The sequence below is a fragment of the Ischnura elegans genome, chromosome 6, assembly GCF_921293095.1.
Source record: "Ischnura elegans chromosome 6, ioIscEleg1.1, whole genome shotgun sequence".
Classification (NCBI taxonomy): domain Eukaryota; kingdom Metazoa; phylum Arthropoda; class Insecta; order Odonata; family Coenagrionidae; genus Ischnura; species Ischnura elegans.
In genome coordinates, this window is record NC_060251.1 from 107,569,252 (window position 1) to 107,591,114 (window position 21,863).

Below are 21,863 nucleotides of genomic sequence, written 5' to 3' on the forward strand. Positions count from 1 at the left end.
GTAAAACCAATTCTTGAAACGCTAATCTTCATCTGATTTTTCTAATAAACCTATCGACCCTCGATATTTGACACAAATTTTGCAATTAGGTCGATACAATCGATATTAAACACAAAGATTACATTAATGCCAAAAACAGCAGTGTTACGGAAAAAAAATTTAACGTGTTTTTCTGTGTTTTCTATCTTTGCAGTTAAGCCTCCATCTGTGTCAGGCCTCAAGGATGTGGCACTGAGGGTGAAGCAGAAACTGAGGCTGGTTTGCCGGACGAAAGGCAACCCTCTGCCGTCTGTCGCGTGGTACAAGGACGGGCAGAGGATACAAACCGGCAAGAGGATAAGAATTACCACGAAGAAGTGAGTACTCATTCATTCGAGATTCTCATATGACTCACCTGCTCACACCACACCCCTCCTAACGCTCAACGCTTGCATGACGCTTCCAACGCCGCTTTCCGCCAGTGCATTGAATGAATTGGCCAGCACGATTGAGAAAGTTTGTTTTATTTTTTCTTTGACCGAATCATGGAACTTTTATTAAAAAGGCACGTTAGAATTAATAACCTTTACGAACCATGAAGCAGCTACTTGCATCTTGAAGAGATTCATGCTAACCAGGAATCATACGAACCATTGACATCATAACTAACTGAGAAGTCCAAAACGATGTCTTAAATGCTTGATTTACCAATCAATTTACCGACAACATTTACAATCTTGATCCTCCTTAATTTTCTAAAAGAAATGAGGTTTCTGGAAAAAGTAATTGTCACCGCACTTACCCGGGAAACGAGAGCCAGTGGTTCGATTTCCGGTCACGGCATTTAATGTAAATTTCACCTCGGTCATGACATGAATGCGTGAAAAATATGTTACTGAAACAAAGAGTTCCTGAAATTCCCAGGAGAAAGCCATTTGGCTGAGACCCGTGGGTAAAACACAAAAGAGATAAACAGCGACGATTATAATGATTTCACCTCGGCTCGCGTGGCACGCTTGAAATACTCTGAACGCAAACCTGATTGAAAGAGAGTGGTCTAACCTACTAACACGCACTCAACCGCATAAATAATACAGCGAATCAGCTTCACATTAGTGTAAACGAGAGAATGTGTGTTGAATTTATCTGTCTTGAGAATTCACCAATCCCGATTTATATATGAAAATTATTACGTATCCTCAAAGGCAAGTTTCAGAAACGTGAGTCGGTTCTCTTTTTCTCTTCTCTCATTTGAAATGGATGTTGAAAAACATGAAAAACAAAAAAATGCAAGATTTTTGCATACGAGATCAGTCGTGAGCACCATATATAAAGTGCTATGATGAAACAGAAAAATTGCACATTGAATGCAAATTCAAAACATAAAAAAATGACATTTATATGTACAAAATGTAAAACGAAAATCGAGTCATGATTCGACTCGTTATTTGAAGCGACTTTTACATGGTTAAAAATGCTTCCGAAACGTAACTGATAGTGAATTGCATAACAGCAATTGTAGATCTAACTACTAAATTAGATCTATATTGAACACCACAAAAAACTTACTACACAAAAAAGTATCCCAACGTAAGTAACGTATTTTTCATTTGCTCTGTATTTTTCAAATATTTCATATTCAAAATCCTCCAATGTGTACTCAATATGTACTCAAACTCAAACACAATATGTACTCATCATCGTTGAATACCTCTAACAAACCACTCAAAAGCATCGATATCGGTGCACGAGGCTACGAACGCTTCAGTAGATCCGACACATTCAGACACACGGCGATTATCACAACGCTGAATACGTTATTACATCTGGGAGGATTGAAAATACATTTTCTGTTGGAAAGTAGCTAATCCGGTAATTTAGAATTTGCATGGGAGGGGAGAAAAGTTTATCTTATTGTTCCCGTTGACAAACATTTATGAGAATACGCTGAAAAATAGAAGATTTTAGCTGCTCGCAATAGACCCAATGTAAGTAATGGCTGCGCCTACATCCCAGAATACTCGTGCGTCTTCCAAAAATGACGAGAAAAGAAGGAGGACCGAGTAAGCAATACAGATGAATGAACTACTCATAATAAGTGTCGGACATGATAAAATCCTACCTGAAATTAAGCGATTAAGAAGCTCTTAACGCCAAAATTTTCATTTTTCTCTTCAGTTTCATTTGATCACTTTTTTGGAAGATTAAAATTAAACTTTAGGTGTTAAATTTTTCAGATACTATTTTCTACAAGTTAATTACTATGTTAGCCTTGCCAACGATTCTCTAAGCATGGATTCTTTTCGTTAAAAACATTTCTCTCATGCTTTCACGTAAAGTTCGATTTAGCGTTCATTCTTGAAGTAACCAATATATAGTACACCAACTGAATAATTATAAGATTAGATAGCCTGTGCACACAATCCACATGCTAACAAATTCCGATAAACTCTGAAAGAAATCAATTCACGCTAAGTATTTTGTTTAATATCGTAAATCTAGAAGAATGGAGGCTATGTAGGAGAAGGTCAAGGCTATTTTCGAAACGGATTTTCATGCCACCGAAACTTCTAAACACAGGTTTAATCCTATTAGGGAACTTCAGAGGGAATGAAAATGATTTTTTAGCTGTGAATACGTAATATGTCTTACCCTTATCTATTTTGATACAAGCGCGTAAGTTCTATTGAGCAATGGAATTTGACCCAACAGCTATAAAATTCAAAATATGGGGAAATAAATCTTCGGTAAAACTCCCAAAAAGATATAGTGGACTACGTATAAACCCATTTTAACTACATAACTGAGCATACAAAACCTATCTTTGCCACGCTAGGTGGTGGATTTTCCCGAAATATTCAAAAAACAGCTGTACCAAAAAAGTGCGAGTAACGAAAGGTTAAAACGGCTTTGTTTGAAAAAGAACTGTTTATCTAATTGACTTATACAGGTAAGGTAACCAGGTTGGCAGGAGGAAACCATTTGGCAGAAAAAAGAGCATAAAACAATAGCCATTTAAAATTACAGCACCATTTCACACCTTTAGTTCGACACCGTTGCTATACCAATACGTTTGGATACAACCGCAAGACCTTTGATCACAATGTAATCGAAAAGGATGGCATGACACTTTGGATTAGATAAGCACAATTAACCAAGTTTTTCTTAATTTAAATTTCGACATTTTTGCTGGCCTGACACACGTAACCCAAAACGACGCTGAATGCGAAATTATTTTTTACAAGTTATGTCATTGTGTACAATGCAATTAGGTAACCCAAGATCAGAATTTCACGGATAAAAATTAACTGTTTATCAAAATGACTTACACTCCTATTAAAGCACAGGGTTTGATATTTTGAATGAACACGGTTTGTATTCGGAGGGTCCAATTTATAAAACTTAACAAAAAGCTAAACTCAGCTAAACACACGTACGACAGTTTCTATCCAAGGCGAAATTGTATCAAGTTGATTATTAGAAAACGTGTTATACTTAAGGCTATATAACACTACCATAGCAACGTTCTGAACCTATGTAAAGATCACATGAATTTCCATCTCATTGGACGCCTAATTAATTTGCAGCAACTTCACTAGACATTACGCTTTCAATGCACGGAGCGTAACGAAGGGCAAATGATAATTAATTGTTTACTCTTTTTCAGCGTCTCATTGAACGAATATAATCAAATATTCAAACGCAGTCGCCGAGTCAAAAAGAATCACCCAACTCAACTTGGAAAGTCAAAAAGGAATTGTTCACAAAGCAACTAAAAACCATAGATAAAATAATAAATTGTAAATCAGCAAAATATTCACTTCTTCATTTTCAGGAAAAAACAATTAAACCATTATTTAAGTTTTTGTTAAACGAAACTGACGTGGAATCAATGGGAGAACAGAAAAAGGAAAACAAGAGAAGATTCCCTGAACATCACGGAAGGACATTATAAAGTTAAAATCCAAAGACATGATAGCAATCACATCAACATTTAGAACAAAAAACAGACAGGAAAGAGAACGTACACTCACCAGATCTAAACTGCCTCCGCCGTAAGACACCACCAAAAAACACGACACGAACGACAATACCGTTGCACTCACTATCGCTGAATGACATCGGACCCATCGAAAAAGCGGGAATATCCATAAAACCACGCCAAACGCACGCGTAAGCCCAATCGGAATCGAGCACGATGACGTGATCAGCTTTGAAACAAAGTAACATTCGCGGAAAGGAAGACGTTGGCCATACAAAAACAGACAACAACTCACTGCCTCGGAAATTATTCAATTAAGAGTAGGAGTCGTGCGCGATCTTATCTTTGGTTCCACGTAAAAAACAACAATCCGGCTCGTCGTTACATCATTGCTTATACAAACGCATACACGTGCTTCCGTTGTCTCTACCACTATCGCTCAAACGTGTGAAAAATATTTACCGCAGAAATAATGGCCGAAGGTAAAAACTGCGTTTGAATTTCTGTACCTCGAAGGCAGAAAAAACGACCTTATTCATATTACAATGTATTGGTTTTTATAATGCACGCATAATTGAGTTGCGAAGAGAGATGGATTCGTTTTAGATTTCATTCGGATTATAGTACTGCAGGTTTTATTAACTAAAACATAATTATAGGACGTGTTAGCCAGTATGGTAAAGGGACTTAAAGAAAGTAACACCACTACGCCCTACGAATGATTAGTTACATCGGCATCACCTTTATTTACTGATAAATGCGCATCTGTCGCAACAGAAGAGATCAATCTTGGTACGCAGATAAGGGTTGTGACTTTTGACTCAATGGAGTTACCATGAATAAACATCTTGATTTGCAAACAATTAACCACCGAATGTCAGTAGGATATTCTTAACCTTCTGCTTCAACCACATTCCATATATTTCAACTTATAAATATGATGAATACGAAAGTATCCTGATGCTGGGAATAAATAGATGAAAATATCAGAGAACACAAAGGATATATTCTCTCATACAGATTTTGTCTTTGTACTAAGTTCATCACCAAGAATTACTCGACGAACGGATATGAACAGAAAATAAGCTTATATATCGCGTAAACAGCTAAGTAACCAGGAGGTTGTGAAGGATGACGTGATTCGTAAGACGAAGTGAGTTAAGCGTCTTGTTGTTGAGAGCAGAAATTCAAAACAAACTAACTGAAATGCTCATAATGATAATATTGCCGATTATATATCACCGAATTGTCTACACAGCTTTCTCAAAACATGGTAGTAATGATATTCAAGTCTGTCTTTAGATCATGGTTTTAAATTAAAAAGTTTCTACGAAAATCAGAATCTCACTAATGTTGTCCAAGCTATTTCCAAACAAACAACTTCGCTAACTTGAGTGGTTTTTTGTGACTTTTTGTGACTAACATTAACATACAAGGTATTTATGCACAGATTTGATACATTATAATCCTCAGATTCACTGCTATTGCGTGTAAATACTAACGTAAAATACATACTATGAGTAAAAACTTTCAGTGGAAATTTAAAAAAATATATAACACCAAAGTAATACTTTTATAATGTCTAGTATGGAAATACTCCTATCAAATCAATTGAAATTTTCAAATTTACATTAAAAATATCGGCTGTAAATATTGGTTACGCGGAGCTATAAGATACATTGAAAGGTCTGATAATTTCTTCAATGTCAATTGCTGAACTTGTTAAAAAGTTATTTGCGTTATAGAACACAAGAATTAATAAAAACATTAAATCACTTTAAAAACATAGAAATAATGATAATAGTTATACCAAGGGGGTGTTTCAGAGTCTCGTAGGATTGGCGGCGTCGGAAACGGATTCATTCCGAGTCGATCGGGAACCTATCCTACGCTCGTCTTCCGTGCGTTTCACACATACTATCGGAAAGCGTTCCGCTTTTGGTATGACGTCAACAGTCATCCTCCTCCGGGAAACGAGAAAACGTCACAATTTTCAAGTGACAAGTGAGCAGCGAAAATAACCTCCCGCAAGATTTGATACTTGACAAGGGAGGCGAAAGGTATGTACGGGCATAAATAAGTGCTAATTGATACATTGTCACATAATTGACGTTGTTGCCGGGTAAAATTATTTTAGAATTGTTCGTATGTAGTTTTTTTAACGTAATACCCTGTCGTTTTGAGCAAATTACGGGAATGAAGGAAAATTTGAACGAGTTTGTTCTGTCATTCTCGTGAGAGCATAGTTGATTGTTCTTAAGAACTAAATTACAGGCAGTCACGAAATCCATAATTTTTTCCAACAACATATGGTTTACTTACTCAATTGTTTAACCAAATTGTCATATTTTCATTCAGTATCTCAATTAAATATGAATATTGACCATCATAAATAATGTTATGGCCTTCATGATATGCCGTAAACGTCTTAAAAATTTTCCGTGAAAGTGGAGGTACGCTGGAAGAAAATATAGCGATTACATTAGGTTGAATAGTGTACATTAATAGTAATGGCTCGAGTTATGTACGTTAAAATAACGCAAAATAATTTTGTTAGTTTGTTATCTGTTTTGCACGTTCTCGGTTATTTCTATAACACCATTTTATTTGGTACGAAAATGACAAATTGTTGCTACTGATGCAACTTGAAATACATCTTCTAAATTATATTTCAGTGAGCGATAATTCCACAAAGAAAAAAATATTCGCTGCAAAAGGGAATCGAACCTATAACCTTTTCCTCGCTGCATACTGCCTTAACCCGCTGCGCCACCGTCAATTGTTACAAAAAGGCCGAAATTTGTAACCTATAAATAGAAGGATGGTATGAGGGAGCTTCGGTATAGTTGTTATCGTGGCTATTCCCGTTATGCTTGAACTAGTATTTCATATTAAAATGAATATTTAGAATGTACATGGAATGTACTGAAACCATGTACCACGTAATCAGCTGAATTAGGTACATAACCACGTCTAATTTCGATGTGACTACGATGTCAAGTCACACACACAATCATTTCAAACTATACAAATTGTTATACTTCCTAACCCACGGACACGTATTCAATGCATTATGCTACCTGCATATTTGTAAGTCGTTACGCCATGCATTCCAACTTGTTTCACGTTCTTTTTGCCAAATTACTCGTCCAAATAACAACGCAAACGAACTTGTACCGTCAATGATACAGTCTGCCTATTTATCGCCTAATTTGCACGAGAATTAAAGTCACTTGCACTTATATTACTCTATCAGAATATCCGCATATATCAGCACTCATGAAATAAAGTGGTATGATTTTATTATAGCCAAATACTTAATAAAAAACAGCAATATAACATATCTCCACTCGCCACGGGAATGAGTTTCCGGCACCTCTAGCCCACTCGACTTCTATCCGATAGGAAAGCCGGCCTTGAGTCGATAGGAAGCCAGTCTGAAACGCACGGATAGCCTGGCCGATAGTAAGTGACGCAGAATCCGCGTCAAGTCTCCCGATCCGCTCGGAAAGGGAGACTCTGAAACACCCCCCAAGCCTCATTCACATCAACTTCACTCGGCAACAATTGGCTTCTCAACACAATTTTCCACTTTGAAAAACAATCAATGACATACAAGGAAACAATAAGGGTATGGCAGTAAAACAGCATAGACTTAGTGGCTGTTTCACCGCAATTCAGCAAGACTACGTTTAATAATACTACCTACGTCCCTACTTAGTACTTTTCCCAAAACTCAGAGTCCAACCGGGTTGAGAAAAGTCACGTCAAGTAAAGCTGCTGTGAATGGAGCTTCGATATTTCTTAAGCATATCCCTATGGCTTCAATAATAACAGGTTTCCATGGTTGATTTTTAAGCCAAAGGTAAATAATTATTTTATCGTTTTTTATGCCAATTCACTGCAGCATCAATGAAATAATAAATGGTTGCCATGGTTTTTTTTCATTTCGCGTACTTATTTTTTTTTTTCGCTAGTCTAAATAAATATGCTCCGCTCTGCTAATGGCGAGAGAAAGATCAGGAGAGTGTACGGAATGGTTCCTTCCCGTCAGGAACGCGAGAATAAAAATCCACGACGGTGCAGATCATTCCGATGACTCATGTCTTTCTTCTCTTTCTCTTTTGTTCTTCCTTTCTCTCTTTCGCCTCTGCGCTATATCGCAAACCGCTGGCATCCCCTCCTCTAAACCCTTGAAAAAATCCCTGATTCCTCCCTGGTAACCCTGTCCCGTCTTCCCACCAAAACACTATGCTTCCCCGCAAGAAGGGTACCACCGCCCTGGCCCCCGAGGTCCAACAACCCGGCTGACGGCGTGGCCGATCTCTCCCCGGGCAGGCGGAGGTCCGCGCTCGTCATCCCGAGGCTAAGGCTGGACGACGGCGGAGTGTACGAGTGCCGCGCCGTGAGCGTGACCGGCGCCAGCGCGGCCATCTCGGCGCGGGTCACCGTCGTCCCCGGCGCGCCATCGCCACCCAGCATGCTACCGGCGCCCGCCACCGCGCCGCCGCCAGGAGGAGTCGTCCGGCAGGAGAACAGTGAGTTTCTTTTCCTCAAAATTTCCTCCGGCCCGTAATATAAAACATAAGTAAACAGACTACCTGCACCTGAATCTGCATGATCTACGGAAAAATCCATGGTATTTTCTTAATTAGAGGATATTTTTTCATACAACAGTACACATGCGCTATTTTGATGTACTCATTGTAAACTGGCTGGATGGGGTGAGCCAAAGCTCACCGGAACAGCAAGAATATTCGCCCCTTCGGCGCGGTTATACAGTGCGATCATTTCTGTGGGAACAGCAAAGCATGGTTTCGCTAATGGTAGCCCATGTCTCGTCGCCTTGATGACGGCGTTGGGATTCTTCCATCCTATATTTTTTATAATCGCTTCCATACCTATCCCTACTACCCTGGTGGCGTCGACGGACTCACATGACGGCGGCGCCTCCTTTCCCTTTTTTTCCTTCCTCTCCACCAGAGGCAGATCTAGGATTTCCTGGGGGGGGGGGCACAAGGGTCTGACAGGCAAACGATCTTTTCATACTTGATATTAAAAACAACATACGACAATTACTGTACGAATTACTGCCTCTTTATTTTCACGTGAAAGTTATTAATATGAAATTAAATGATTGAGGATTCGTAATACAAAAAACAAAGCGGACGTAATGGAATTATTATTATTATAGTATTCTACCGATTAAGGTAGGTTTCCATGCAGTGTTCAAGAAGTGTTCTGGAAGCCTCCCTTTCCTTCCAGCACTGCCTTCTTTAATTCACTGTAAGGCCTAATCCCTTTCAATCTATCTAAAAATCCTATTCTTTTCCTTCCCCTCGTTTCCCTAACATTCTACCCTCTAACACATTTTTCAACATCCCCTCCCCGCTAAGCACTAACTCCATCCATGCCTTCTGTCTCCTCCGTATCTCATCTAAAAGTTGCCTCTCCTCGCCAACCATATCCAGCACTTCGTCGTTCCTTTCCCTCTCCGTCCATTTCACACGTAATGGAAAACAGTTTAAAAAATTTTGTAGATTTTTTTGAGCGTGTGGGGGTGGAACGTGCCCCCGGGCCCTCCCCCTAATTCCGCCTATGCTCTCCACCCCCCTCCTGAGGAGGATAGACGCAGAAGTCTCCGATTTGGTTCCCTGCCCTCAGGAGTGTGACCCCGCGAGCCCGACCTGGGTACTCGTTTCCAAAGACTGCGGGCACCGCGCTGCACTATTGAGGGGCTAGGGATTCGGGACTGCCCCAAAACGAAAAAAAAAAATTAAGCGTGTAATCCAGGGGGGCAGCGACGGAGGGAGTACGGCGGGAAATGCCACCCCTTCCAGAAATCAGAGGTTGAGGCTCACTTTTCCATGGGCAACGTCGGATTTGCGAATTTATTTTCGCTTTCATCAAAGTGACTTCCCCCTGATTTTGAACCTTGTGCAAAATTTTGTACAGAAAATACACCCCAACCCCTTAGAAGAGATGCCATGAAAAATGATAATTTTGCAATTTTTATGATATTGAATGAATACATCAAAATGATATTTTAATTTCTTACCAACCGGTACTTAGTTTCATACCTTAACTACAAAGGACGTCGCGTGAATAAGAAAAAATACACCGTGATGTCGAGCAAAACACGATATGGAACCCAATGAAAAATCCTTTAAGTATCCAACATTGAGTCGCCACTTTATTACACAATTCACGTCTAAGATATTACCAACGTTTTGCCAAATACTAATGATTCATTTCAACGCGAGGAAATTTTTAAATGAAAATGAAGTCCATAAATGCTACGCTTAGGAACAAAAATGCTATAGCCAAACTTCATCGTCCTCTGCGACAAGATCATTTTCAGCTTTATTCAGACTTCTCCCCTTTGATTACCAACTTTTGGTATTGGTATTTACCAAAACCCATTTATACTTACGTTCCCTTGCGTGGGGAATATATGTCCAGTTGGTAGTGAGGATTAAATAAAAGTTAAATAAACAACATGTTTTGCCATCATACAATGCTTATCAGCTTCCACCGAAACAAAGTCGCTTTCATAAGGTTTTAGCGTTTGCTTTCGCTTGCTTGTAAACCTATTCGTCATGCCATGAGCTCTGCCATTGAGTAACACAAGAAAACATGCCCCAGCAGGATATATGGACGCTATTGAGCGGCTCAAATTTGTCAGCTCGCACAAAAGAACTCTTTCCTCTTCCTATTACTAGAAACGAATCTAGGCAGGGATCCTAAATTGCCTCCGTTCAGCTTACAGTGAATTTGGCTGCGGTGTGGAACTACTAGGACGTAGGCCAAGGGTCCTTTATATACACCCTCGAGGATGCAATGCCCTCATCTTTGGCAGCCTCCCTACAAGTCGCTCTCAGGTCGGATTCACGGACGTATATCGGTTTTCTCTTTCAAGACTAGGAATATTAAGTGCGATATAATATGAGAAATTGAAGACACTAGAAATTTAGCTGGTCCTGAAAATAATTGCACTCACCCAAGTGCTCACGGAGCTATTTTTCTCAGAAGGGCAATAACGATGCACAGTAAAAATTTCTTTCAGGACCATTGCTCATATCCCAATAACCCTTCTCCATATTCTAAAAGACTCCAAGATAGTTACAGTCTAGCAAATAAAACTCCAATTAATTGTTTGAGGCGTGACTTGGTGAAAGCGATTCATAATTGACATTAAAAATAACTCTGTGCTTTTACATTAATATTTATTCACGACCATGGTTTCAGCGTTAGACGTCATCATCAGGTGAACTCTACAGAGGTCCATCACGTCGTTTTATACCAGGCTAGGAGGGGTAGGGAGGAAGGTAACTAGGTTGATTGGGAAAAGGGTATGCGATTCTGATGAAAAAAATATGGCTAGATGGCTATGATGGCTAGATGAGGTTCATGGCAATTCATTGAGTTCGGTATTCTCTGTTGACCAATCCGTTCAACCTAGTTACCTTTCTCCCTACCCCTCCTAGCCTGGTATAAAAGGATGTGATGGACCTCTGTAGATTTCACCTGATGATGACGTCTAACGTTGAAACCATGGTCGTGAATAAATATTAATGTGAAAGCACAAAGTTATTCTTTTTAATGTTAAATAAAACTATTTGATCAGCACGATACCCAATTTGTAGCGTTTTCTTTATTACTACTTTAACTATAACGATCCACTATGATGGTCATGAACGCGTGGAATGACATGGGAAAAGGGTATGCGATTCTGATGAAAAAAGTATGCTGATGGCTAGAGGAGGTTCATGGCAATGCTTTCTATTGTCATACTAAATGATAAGGGAAAAGCAAAGATGAGAATGATTTAAACAAAATAACAACTCTACGGAGGTTCCGATAATTTCTTGAGCGTCTGGATAAATATATGTAGGCTCTAAGATGTAATACATGTAAGCTCTGGCACCATCATTGAGTTCGGAAAGTGCGAAAGATCCACAGAGAAAAAATCATTCGCCTTGACCGGGATTCGAACCCGGATCCCCCGATGATTTTGAATGCGAATGATTTTTTCTCTGTGGATCTTTCGCACGATTGTGCATTGCGGGTGACTCCCGTAAAAAGTTATCACCGCGGCTAGTCCCGGTATACTTTGAACGAGTTCGGAAAGAACGTGAACTGAGTTAATGGTGACTCAAACCATTACTCCGAAAGGAAATATGTGATATGGCTATAAAAGTCTACAATGGACTTCATAATTCACTGAGCGAGTGCTACTCTGAGGAAAACTCCCACGCTTACTATTCAGCATCTTGATTTCACAATGATAGCGACAAACGCTTACCTACCATCATTCCTTGGACTCCCTACGCCAATGGAAATACGTAAGAGGTATTTGGCAACTGAGATGGGAATCCCGATAACGTAACGGCTCGAAGCTTTGTTAATTGATTGGCAGCCAGAATTCCTTTATCAGCGCTTGCATCAGTCGCTGAAGAAATGATGAACTCACTGAGCAATTCAATCACAAAATCATATTAATCGAGATCAGTGCAATAATACAATTTATTTGCTGCTGCTATTCTTCCCTATTCACACCTAATCCTGAACAATGGATCAACATATTCCTTTTTCCTCAACCAGTATTTCCTTAATGTCACTAGCGAGACACTCGGATATTTACTATTCATAATTATTGATAATAAGCGTTAAATCTTTCGCTGCGATAAACTGCCGTTAATAAATCGAATATTAGTGAAGATCTTTCGGATTTCACAATAGGAATACAATCTCTCCTTCCACAATGTATATAAAGCGGCACTTGTGAACGGGATGGCCCTTGGATTCTTGGATCCTTGAAGACAATGATCGCGTCGCTCCTCGAAACGTTGGAAGGATAGATGGTAAACCTCACCTGGTTTGCAAACCCGATAGACCTTCACTAATGTAAGAATAACATATAGACTAATAGGAGAGATGGAAAACCTCACCCGGTGTAGAACTCGAGATATTTAACTAATTTTGTTCGCCAGGAAAGCATCAGATATTACCAGGGGTGCCGACTTACAAAAAAAATTGGGGGGGCCCAAATCGGGGACCTTGCCCCGGTAAATTTTATAAGTAGTGAATTTTAAGTTTTTTAAACATTTTAAAAGAGTCATATGATCAACATTAGAACCCTGATCACTCGAATCTCGATATCTGGACATTCCGGGGAAAATAGACAAGCCTGACACATTTTTTCCTCACACCTGTAACGAATTTTTGGCCGGGCTCGGGGCCCCTCAGGCTCCATGGAGTCGGCGCCACTGGATATTACTATAAATATAATAATGTTTACCATGAAATCCATGGTTTGCGAGATCACTTCGTGGAAAAGTGACATGATTGTTTCAAAATTAAGCTTTTATATTCCACATAGTATTTATTAAAAAGTCTACCGGTTTCGACCTTTTCAGGTCTTTATCAAGAGGTAAAAGAATCTTTTCTTTGCTGATATGGTTCTTTTACCTCTTAATAATGACCTGAAAAGGTCGAAACCGGTAGACTTTTTAATAAATACTTAGTGGTGTACAGCCAAGTTTATATTTGAAACGATCATTTTTTTACCGATACCAATGTTGATACCTCAGCTCTCTGCACCACAACTCGGAATCAGATTGTCATTTCGCAACGATTACGCAAGGGTTACCTTCCTCTCAAGTAAATCATGGCTATTCTTGAAGAATAAGTGCTGTTTCACTGCACCCCTAAAATTGAGAAACAATGATGCCGGCGTTTCCCAGTTTGTAGCACTTTTCCTGCATCCTTTCCTCTTGATAGACGGCGAAGACGGTCATGTATAACACCGTGATGTAACTATTCTTTCCTCCTCGGACTAACTGCTCGTGTGTTACGTGAGGAAAAGTTTGAACGGTGCACACCTATCATCGCCGCTCTCCTGCGAATGAGAAGCGAGCTCCCTCTGCTTCCGCGCCCATTGTTGAACCTTCAATATGGCGTCAAAGCGCATGTTTATCGTCACAACAAAGGCGAGAGGAGATGACCCAATGTCTGGGTTCATTGGAACGGCTTTTTGTTCACAATAAGCCGATCTATAATAAGGCACGCCCCCCGGCGCGCTTCTCTTGAATAAGGAAACGCCACGCGCTTTGGCCTCATGTCGTTGGCTTAACGAAAAACATACGATAGTCTAACGATGGCTACGCTGAAGGCTTCTCCCCTTCCCCTGCCGCTTTTTCTCTTTCCCGGCATTGCTAGTTCTCCTCCCTCTCCCGTTTCCAGGCGGGGGGAAGGCAGTTGAGCTATGCCAAGAAGATTTCTTCTCTCTCTCTCTCTCTCTCTCCTTCCTTTACTCTCTTTTATCTCCTTCCACCCCCAACTCCCCTCCCCACCTCTCTTTGGCCACACTCCGCCTCGTAATCTTTTTCTCATCCTGACCCAAACTTCGTCTTTTCCTCGTTTCCTTCGCTCGCGCCACCGCCCTTTTCAACACACCCGGATTAGAGTAGCTAAATGTATATTTTGTTGCATATTTTTAATTAGTTTCTACCGTATCGGTTACAAACGTATGCATACAAATGATCAGTCTCGTCTCATTTATAGGAAGATATCCAGTGGTTTAACCAGAATTTTGAAATAGCGGGGGTTTTACCGTGGATTTCGGGGCCCTTTCGGGGTGTATAGAAAACACTCAAGGGCAAGGGGGGTTCCGGGGAAAATTTTGGGATTTCTGATGTTGATAACGTGATTTTTAGGAATCAAAAACAGTAATTTTGTCAGAGTATTTGTTAAAATAGAGTATATAAATTGGAAATTGGATGAAATAAAAGATTTAAAGGCTCAAGGAGGGTTGTCACCCGGTAACACCACCTTGGCTACGCCACTGAAGATACCATGTCAAGATTATAATAAGACTTTGCACGGTTAAATTTGCGTAGATCAATGTACAATTACATTATTGCTAATAATTCTTGCGGTTACTGATGTTTAAAGTGCTCTTTAAATCACTCGATTAAATTTTTATGTATTTAGTGTCCTAGTGATCAAACAGTCTGAAATTTAAATAAAGGGCAGTTGCACTTTTCATAAATTTTCCAACACTTTCCAGCAAAACCAGTATACTTAAAAATTAAACTAGAGTGAATTCTAGACAAAGTTCAACCGATTCAGGCGTGTTAAGTGGAAGTTCGACATATTGAAATAAAAAGTAGTTGCACTTTTGCGCAATAATTCAATACCTACGACGCCTTTCGGTTCACAGATCCATCATCTCGTACAAGACATTAATGAGCATGAAAATATCACATCATATCTTTTGTCTATCATATCTTTGAGGAAGAGGAGAGGGAGGATTTGACTTGTTTGAGGAAGGGCTAGGAAACAGGCCCACTGCAGGGAGACGGTGATAAAACATACAATTAAAGAGATGCGGTAAAACAAGGGGTACAAGGAGTCTGTTATTTCAATTCCAGACTGTTTGATCACTGGGACACTAAAGAAATAGTAATTTAATCGAGTTTTTTTTTCAAACGGAACATCTTTATACATCAGTAACAGTAAGCATTATTATAAATATGGGAATTGTAAAAAAATCAACGAAAATGTAACCATGCAAAGTGTCTTGTGAATTATTCCTTGATTGAAGAAGTCTTTGTCATGCAAAGTAAAATCTTGACAGGTTAACTTGCTATAAACGAGACGATAATGGTTATTTGCATAGCAGACTTTTACAGTCAATGCGATAACAATAAAAATAACTAAATATAATAAAATAAATGTATAGCTTTCGATGCTACATTATCAGGGGTAAAATTCTACTCTTGCAGTCTCAGTGGTGGGCAATAATTCGACAATTATAGGGCCTGAATGCTTTATTTTCAATGGTTAGGCCACCAAATTGGATAATATGCACGCGAATGTTCCACATTGAGGACTTTGTAGAAATCTCATTATTTGCCGCACTGCAGGCGCGTTTCAGCCCTACCGTTAAACAAAGTTCACCACAATCAGCCACTTAACAGTAAAATGATTTGTCGCCCACCTGTGAGTGTTTTATGGGTAGTATGTCGTTTGTGATGGCAGAAACGTATACACTAGATGATAACACTGATTATTATCATTATTAATACATAATTTGTTACAAGTCGACCATGAAGTCGGGTGGCAACACAAAGTTAGGAAGTACATTAAGACAAAAATATAAAATGCAAAAAATTTTAAAAGCCCTCAAAATACCACTTTTTACACAATACATCAGCGGAAAACAATACATGTCTACATTTACATTGCCCTCGAAATCCATTTTTACACAATAATATACGAGGGCTAGAGTAAAAAAGACAAGAAACACCAAATTCAAAAAATATACATTTATAAAGCCCTCAAAAAACTCCTAGATAAATAGAATAAGAATTTTTTTGTATATATTTTTTTTCAATTTTTCTTTTCCAGTAATTTTTATGCACCAAGGCTATTCCTCACTCTTTATAATATTATCTTATGAATACTACCGATTGAGATTGGTTTCAATGGAACGAATCAAAAACGAACCCCTCATGTATGAGAGTATAAAATTACCCTACGTTCAGGCGAAAAGAACAGGAGTCCTCTCCATTCGAGCTTGAGAGTTCCTCGCTCCTTTTCCTCGTCCTCGATTGCGCCACGACCTCCCCCGCGATTCCACAGTGAGCGCCCCCAACCCACCCCCGCGCACCGCTCACCTCAATCTCCGCCGACACCGACCGCTGCCGTTTCGTTGGCCAAATTGCTCGTTCGCGGCCGGCCGGCGACGTGTTTTCCACGCCTGCACAAAGTTCGACGATTCGAATGCAGGATTTGAGCACGAGGCTCGCGTCCTGCCACGCGTGCACTCTCCACAGTGAGCAAACGGCGGCTGCCGAGAAAATAATCGAAAGGAAAAAAATCGATGGTTGGCGAGGAAAGCAAGCTTAATTTCGACATCATGACTACAATCAAACACTTCGTTCGATTTTCATAGTTTTATCATTGCCACGATAAAACCCAACCCCCCAATGAACCTAATGCAATGCACAAAACCGACTCAGTTTTAAGCGTCTTAACGCCATTTTGGCATCTACATGCAAATAAGGCACTACCAATGAGTTACACAAACCCAGGATATTCCATTCAACAATTTTGGAATATTAAAAGTTTTTGTTAAATCAAGAATGTATGACCGTACGACAGATGCCATGGGGAATAATCGGATGAAATGATCGTCGAGGAAAGTGATTTCATTTCGAAATCATGACTGCAATAAAAAAATTCGTTGGCTTTTTTATTATTTAACATTGTCACCTCCCCTGAAATAAACCACATTTATTTAATCATAAAACCAACTCGGTTTTTAGCAAATGAGAACCATGGGTTGGTTCGTAGATCTCCTTTACGTTTGTGCTCCGTGGATCTATCCATCCTCCAGGTTTTCGCCGCGTTCGTTGGCAAGGGTTGACGAGAGTTTCACCGGGATTCCACCAGGGGTCTTCAGATCGAAGTCCAAAGAGTAACAACCAACGCGGTGAAAATCCGGACGAAATTAGAGCTATTTTTGCATCCACTTCGAAAAAGGCAGAGACAATGAGTTGCGATAACCCAGGTCGGTCATTCAACTAAATAATTGTGGAATGTTGACAGTTTTTGTTATATCAAGAATTAATAAATAAACTATCCACACAGCGACGCCCGAAACTACCTACATCCTGTATTTTCTAATTCTGACTCTACCGGTTTCAACCATTTTTAAGAATACATATGAATAATGCCGAAGACCAAATAAGCTTAGAGAAGGAGGAAATATTAACCAGAGAAAATAAGAACCTTCTAAAAATCCTGATTTAAGGACGAAAAAATATCTTCCTAGGAACCAGGTATAATAAGCATAGTATTATTTTGTAAGACACATTGACTCTTCAGGTGGGATACGAAGATAAGAAAATATGAAAACGTTTGTCGGAAGACAAGTGGAGGGGGAAAATGACCAACGAAGGCCTCTTAGTGTACTAACTCAGATCAGGTATTGAAGAATTTGAAAGAGATGACATAAAAGGGAGAGCTGATAGGACGAACTCGGGGAACTGAACGCAGAGATTCGGAAAACCTTTTTCAGAAATGATGATCGATGAAGATAATGGTTATTCTTGCCGGAATTCACAAACATTTTCAAAAGTTGGGTTGTAATTTACTAATTACATTGGTTCGGTCGTAATGGTTATCCATTTATATCTGACTGGTTCAAACAAATCAAAAGTAGAAATGTAAGGCCCATAAGTACACGAGCGTTGCGACAAGCTGGTTTAGCGCGGCGAGAAGAACAAAAAAAGCATTAAGAAAGAAGAGAGGGGAAGGAGGGTGATGAGAGAAAACTTCCATGGGCGATAAGTAAGGTTTAGAAATACAATATATTTTACGGATAGAGTAAAAAATGATGGGATGAAAGCCCAATTAAAGTGAAATTTCAGCAAGGGAATAAGGACTGGCCGAGGTGACCCGCAAAATGCTCCTTGCATATCATACTGAACCGATAAAATAGTTTAAATAATAATAATAACATCTCGAAACTGTCAAAAACGTGGGATATTCACCACCTAAAATGCTGGTAGGCCAATCAGATAATAGGTTGATCCCTCTTATTCCGATGTTTCGTCAGCAGAGTTCTGGTAGTCGAAGCGTAGGAAAATGGAGGAACTGGCCCGGGAGATTACCCGAAAAACCTTCATCTACATCATCTCCCCGGAAACTACGCAAGCATCTATCCAGATACCATCTATCCAGTTACCCATTGTTCCTTCACCATCATAAAACGAAAGTTTGGGAAATGTGGAAATAAGTACGCGCGCGTCGCGACAGGCAGTGTGAACGGGACGAGAAGAGAAAAAAAATTAAGGAACAAAAGAAGATCACGCCGCGAGTGTCTGCCAGGAGCACACACTCACACACTTGAGGGGGCGGTGCGGAGGGGAAGTCTCTCTCAGAGGCGACGTGAGAGACACGACGCTTCGGAGGGGGGGCGGGGCGCGACGAAAGACTTTGGGGATGTGGGGACGGGGGAAATAGGGGAAGGTAGAAGGAGGGGGAGGAGGAGGAAGGAAAGAGAGGGTTCCAGACAGCAGGGGTCCAAAATAAACGTCTTACCCCTGCTAACCAACACTGTGACCCAACCCCACCCTCATTTCCCCTCGCCGCCCCTTGCCCCACCTCTCCATAACCTCCACGTTAAAGTTTCTTCGGATCACATAATATAACTCCCCCAACGAAGTGCCTCTGTTCCGGAGGAGGTCCTTTATCTCCCACCGCAACCGCCCAGATTATGTAGCCGCCGTACTTCTGTTGAGGGGGATTTTTGTCCGAAGTAGGAGAGATTTTTAAAATCAGAAATCGAACACTCCAAGCCGTATAATTGCAAGGGATTAAGGGGATAAATCAAAGGAAGATAAATTGGGCAAGCATCTTCTTACGGTATTTAAATCTTGTTTTCATGTCTTAATTACAAAACCTGCAAATAAAATGCAAGGAAATTTTGTACGCTTTTAAATTATCAACGAATGCATAGTGCCTACTTGACTTTTGGAGATTAGACGTATGTTGTGAGAATGAACGATGCGCATAAGATCCTTGGAAGTCAAATAAGAAGGTGATGGCGGTTTTGATCTATCATGTTAAAGAATATTGAAAAATATGTTAGGATTTTTCCAATTGGTCCTATAAGTAGATGGCTGTACTACTCACTTAACATGAGGTGCATTTAGACAAAGAGGGCGCGAAAATAGTCTTCAATTTTACTGAAATAATCGTCTAAAAAGCAGAAGAGTGTACGTTGAAAAGTTTTCTGAAAGTTTTCAGTAATTTTTGTACGTAACTTGAAAAAATCAAATGTTTCCAAAATCAAATGAAACAGTTTCTTTTTAACTTTTACAGGAAAAATAGAATATAGTTTCCCCCTCATAATTCCAAAATATTTCATCAAGTTAAGAAAAACACTGGTTGAAGCCTGATGTATATACGGAGAAGATATTCGGCACATTTAACTTGCTTTTATGAACTATAATTTTTATCTCTTCAATGAATGAATGCCATTGGCGGTGGTTGACGAGATATTTCCCAATGATTTCTTGCGCTGAATTTGAGTGACGGTAGCTGTCAGTGTTTATTCAAGTGAAACTGACAGATTCGAGGGATGTTTTAGGGATGCAACCCAGGGTATCATATCTTGAAACGATTTCATAAAGTAATTGAAGTTATTCCAATAAAACTTAATTCTCAAAACCGTCATCTTAAATCCTAAAATAAAGTAATAACTTACCAGCCCATGTGGCGCGTTCATCCTTCGCATCTATACGTTTCTCCTCCAAATCCCAAACTGCAATCACTGCATCACTTAGGATGAGGATTTTAGGTGTATAGCTGTTCCGTCTGTGATTATGTAGGCATCTGAATACACAAATGAGTTATGCTCAAGAAAATCTAGGATGTTTTATACCCATTCCGGATATTCCAAGGGACGAATTTTCTGTTCAACCTGAAGTAAAAAATATAAAGATTCTTCGTCGTAATTTTTGTATTTTTTAATAAAACCTCAACATAAGAAATTTTACTTAAAGCACACTAAAGAATAGTCTGATCTCTTTCTTTTTACCTATTCGATTTCGACTAGTTCAATTGCTGAACCCTGCGTAGATACTCATCCACTTTAATTGCCCCACGGAAAAGATAAAAAAATAAACTCAAACGAGCTGTAGTATCAGGGCAAGATGATGACCTCTATGCAAGTTAAATTCCCTCTCATACGAGGCAACGAGACTGAATAAAAGTCCCACAAGAAATTGTGAACTTAGGGATGGAAGAGGAGCAAGCATCTCACTTTAAAAAGCCCACACCTCTTGAGGCCAGTCAGTAGCATCGCCTGAACTTGAGACTTCAACATGATGTCTTCCCTACGAGCACATTTCACTTTCATAAACCTAAGCAACACAAATGCACAAGTACACAGCAAGTAAGCACTTTACTCACTGTAAGTCACACGTGGTCCAGAACCGGAGGACTTCTGAAAAAAAACAGTAACAGATGAAATGAGCCAGTTCAATTGGCTCTTACACCCTCACCCTCCATAGGCGATTCATAAATTCTCATGATAGTAAAAAAACATTGATACATCAATGCTTTCATTATATTTTAACGATCATTAAAACTTTCAAATAAATTGGTAACAGACGTAGGCAGAGAAAAAATAATTTACCTGCTTGAATGTAAAGTAAATGATGGGACAACTTCAATAAAGAGCCATTCATCTCTGCATGAATTAATAAAATACACCGAATTGCCAAGTAGGAGCAATAAATAAAATAAATACAAACATCACTCATGAGGCAAGCAGGACGATAAGTTAATGCATAGGAACATTAAACCTACTACAAAAAATCGTCAGTTTGGCAGTTTCTGAGTACCACGCAGAGTCCAGAAAATTAATTACTTTTACTTTTTTACATAAAAAATTAATTATATTGAGCAAAAACATCATAGATGCATTTCCGAGGGAGTAAGGGGAAATTAACAGTTAATGTAGCTCAGTACACATTATTCCGATTACGATTATGAATACAATAATTAACGCCAACATGAGTTTACTACAACATCCTTAGAGAACAATACTTTGAAAACGAAATGAGGGATTGAAACAAATAATTATTCTTGAAAAGTAATGCTTTAACGGTTGAATGGCTCTTTGTGGTACATACCTAAACCGTAGATGAGAGGAGAGAAACGTTGATTGCTGAACACGGAAAGTGAAAAATATGTTTGTATGGTTTCAATACCACTGACTGCATAAATATTTTAGGAATCAATTCAATGCGAAACATTTCACATCTTAACAGACTTTGTGGACCACTATAGCGTATTTTGAAGAGTGTCTGTCCCGTATTCC

At 39.4% G+C, this 21,863-nt stretch overlaps 1 protein-coding gene across 3 annotated transcripts in view; it reads left to right on the plus strand.

The window, feature by feature from the left end:
- Positions 1-21,863, plus strand: part of LOC124161488 (protein vein-like) — a 325,924-nt gene that overhangs the window by 235,283 nt on the left and 68,778 nt on the right. For 2 of the 3 annotated variants that reach the window (XM_046537809.1, XM_046537811.1), the window contains exons 2-3: positions 194-356; positions 8,231-8,499. In XM_046537809.1, coding sequence (XP_046393765.1) covers positions 194-356; positions 8,231-8,499 — 432 coding nt within the window. The remainder of the gene's footprint in view (positions 1-193; positions 357-8,230; positions 8,500-21,863) is intronic. The other variant, XM_046537810.1, reaches the window with a different exon arrangement.